Source organism: Anarrhichthys ocellatus, unplaced genomic scaffold (genome assembly GCF_004355925.1).
Source record: "Anarrhichthys ocellatus isolate YVR2014 unplaced genomic scaffold, GSC_Weel_1.0 scaffold5626, whole genome shotgun sequence".
In the NCBI taxonomy this organism is placed as follows: domain Eukaryota; kingdom Metazoa; phylum Chordata; class Actinopteri; order Perciformes; family Anarhichadidae; genus Anarrhichthys; species Anarrhichthys ocellatus.
Genome location: NW_022285600.1, coordinates 1 through 3,374, shown reverse-complemented (window position 1 = coordinate 3,374; position 3,374 = coordinate 1). Strand labels below are relative to the sequence as shown.

The 3,374-nt window shown below is 41.0% G+C and overlaps 1 protein-coding gene across 1 annotated transcript; it reads right to left on the bottom strand.

The window, feature by feature from the left end:
• Window positions 1–726: 726 nt before the first annotated feature.
• On the bottom strand, window positions 727–3,351 carry LOC116379951 (tripartite motif-containing protein 16-like). Its single transcript, XM_031841912.1, has one exon. It carries the CDS (start codon window positions 3,186–3,188, stop codon window positions 1,512–1,514), a length of 1,677 nt encoding a protein of 558 aa, XP_031697772.1. The 5' UTR covers window positions 3,189–3,351; the 3' UTR covers window positions 727–1,511.
• Window positions 3,352–3,374: the final 23 nt, after the last annotated feature.

The following is a 3,374-nucleotide window of genomic DNA, read 5'->3' as shown; positions in this document are numbered from 1 at the left end:
CAATCTTTTAACTGGCAGATCTGTGAAAGGGGAGGGAACGACAAATAGACTCCAAATAAACTTTGAGCAGGAGGAAACTCCCCTACAGCAGAAATAGAGTCGGTGTGGGGGTTATAAAGTTGTGCTTCATTCCAGGAAGAGGAGCTGTTTGAGAGTTGCAGTGTTTCTTTAGTAGTCAGTTACATTCTTCCTTTTAGATAAATACAGATTTTATAATAGAATACAGGCTCTGAGAACCAGTGTTCCTAATGGAACATGATACTACTACTACTACTACTTCCACTAATACAATGTAGAGTACTGATAAACATTATCCTCCGTCACCATAATCAGCATTAAATCAACACACGATCTGTTGATGATGATTTCAAAAACATGACCTCACATTCTGAGTGTTTCTGAGACGACGTGAAGCCAAGTTATTCCTAAAGTGTGATTGGTGAAGCCTGTAAAGATTTCCATAATTCCCAATTTATTCCTGCATGCTTGTTGTGGAATGTTCAAAAGTTGTGTAATAAATCTGAAAGTAACACATTCTGCTGAAATGTTGTCTTGAAATGTTTTCGTTTGCAAAAGAGTCACAATTTTACACGAGGGGTTTATTTGATTGTCTTTTAGTTTTTGTCTCTTGACAAAATATCTTTAAAAAACACATTCAATGGAAATAAATTAAGTAGGAAACAGACAGATGTTTGTGACACTCTGACAGTGAAAGGAAGAACACAGTTTTTTAAAGAATAGTAGTTTATTGATAAAATGCTGACATGTCACAATTTATTTATTTACAGGATTTTGAACATTGACTTTTCATAAATGTTTCCAAAAACAATTGACTTCACTCTAAGAAAGATGATTAACAAACTGTTTTTCTGAGGGTTACATGTAAGATTATGTCAGAACATTTTACTGTTAATTTTCTTTGCATACATTTAAAACATTTAAAGAATTAATGTGATTTTTTACATCAGTACAGTTGCAGCACACAGACAGCAGTATGTAGAGGACTAAAAAGTCAACGTTAAATTATACAACATGTTTAGGAAGATATGGTACAACTTAAAATGACTATTTTTTATGTTTTATATTACATAAATTTGGCAGATGCTCAAAAATTTAAATTAAAATCAATTAATTTAGATTTTTACATACATGACTCGTGATTATTGTTATTTATTTTACATACAAGACCATTAAAATGAAAAACAAATTCAATTTTAAGTTGAACAAAAAATAATCAGCAGACAGTTTGCATATGCACTATTTTCCATGCACAGAATATAATGAAAATGTTTAGTAAATTTAACATAAGAATCAAATTTCAAATAGTTAAATTCCTGTGAAGCAATAAAAAAGACATTTTCACAATTTCAGTAAATTGCTCTGATGAAAACAAAACAACTTAAATCCTATGAAACAAATCACCACAGTCCCACCCACTATGTTTGATTGCTGCAGTGCAGACACACTTCTACATTTACTGTCTAGAGGTGAATCATTCTTTAAACTCTTGTCTACTTGAGCTCACACAACTCAGCAGTTCCTCCAGAAGATGCTGAAAGCCACAATCCAGCATAGAGAGGCTGAGTGAACGTGGTCTGGACTCTGTGGAGGAGAGTCATGGTTTTAGACACGCTGTAGTAAGACAGAGTACCTGCCCTGTGATCCAGATAAACTCCTATTCTGGAGGACTGAGGGCCTGAGACTGAAGTAAGAGTATTGTTATGTCTGAATACATAACGACCTCTGTAACATTCTAATGACCAAGATTTGTCATTATATCCAAATCCACATTCCTCCCTGGTCCCTGTTCTGCTAATATCCTTGTATGCAACTGAAATAATAACTCTCTTGCTCCACTCCACCTCCCAGTAGCAGCGTCCAGTCAGACCCTCTCTACTCAGGACCTGCCACAACTCAACAAATCTGTCTGGGTGACTCAAATATAACTGTTCTGCTGCCATTAATGTTGCTTTTCTGTTCCTGTCACACAATGACAAACATTTATGTGCTGTGTTTGGATCCAGTGTGATTTGACTAGAATATTTCATGAACTCAGCTCTGGTTCTGGGCTGTGCTTGAGGCAGTAAAACATCTACTTCAGTCACTGCCAGAGAGATCTTTCCCCACTCCTCACTCAGAACAGCCTGCAGTTTATCTCTGGCCTCCGACACCGCTGCTGCCACATCCTTAAAGGAGCACAGAGGATGGATATCAACGCTGGGTAGGTCTTTAGACTCACTCAGACCGGACAGTGAGGGGTAGTTGTTCAGGAAATGGAGGTGATCCTCTGTACGTGACAGCAGCTCCAGCTCAGCGTCTTTCCTCCGCAGCTCATTGATCTCCTGCTGCAGCTTCACCTCAAGCACTTCAGCTTGACTCACTTGAGTTTTCTGCTGGGATCTGATCTGCTGCTTCACCTCAGAACTTCTTTTCTCAATCAGACGACTCAACTCAGTGAAGATCTTCTCACTGTCCCTCACAGCGTCATTGGCCGAAAGGTTGATAGTCCCCACCTTCTGTCGAAGCACCTTGACATCTTTCTCTCTGTCCTGGACTCTCTGCTGGATCTTTTGCCGACTCGCCCCGAGCTCCGTCTGCCTCTCAGCCCTCTCTGCTGCAGCGGAGACTGTGTCGTGGCCTTTATGATCATCCATTGTGCAGAGATAGCAGATGCACTGCTGATCAGTGTGGCAGAAGATCTTCATCACCTCGTCGTGGCGAGAGCAGATGCTCTCCTGGAGCTTTACAGTGGCTTCAACCAGCTTGTGTTTCTTTAATGGAGCAACATCGTAGTGAGGCTGGAGGTGTTGCTCACAGTAAGAGGCCATACACACCAGACAGGACTTGAAGGCTTTCAGCTTCATCCCAGAGCAGAAATCACAGGCCACGTCTCCAGGTCCCGCATAGGAACGATCAGATGAAGCAGCTTGAAGTCCTTCTTCCTTCAGTTCCTCCACTAACTCTGCTAACACAGTACTTTTCATTAGGACAGGCCTCGATGTGAAGCTCCGCCTGCACTGAGGGCAGCTGTGCGTGTTCTTGTTCTCGTTCTCCTCATCCCAGCAGTCTTTAATACAGCTCATGCAGTAGCTGTGCCCACAGGGGATGGTCACCGGATCCTTTAGGAGATCCAGACAGATTGAACAACTCAGTTTTTCTCGATCCAGCCGAATCCCTTGCTGTGCCATTTCTTCTCTAGACGACAGCGAGTGTCTGTAAGTTTCACTCTCTGTTTATAAAAGCTGTGCTCATTTCCTCAATGTGTGTCCACTGATCTGCAGTGTGTGGGCTTTTCAGCTCTCACAGTTGATCACATGGTGTTTACACCAATCTTTTAACTGGCAGATCTGTGAAAGGGGAGGGAACGACAAATA

Coding starts and splice junctions, on each gene's coding strand:
- LOC116379951 (XM_031841912.1), bottom strand. CDS start 3,188: ATGGCACAGCAAGGGATTCGGCTGGATCGAGAAAAACTGAGTTGTTCA.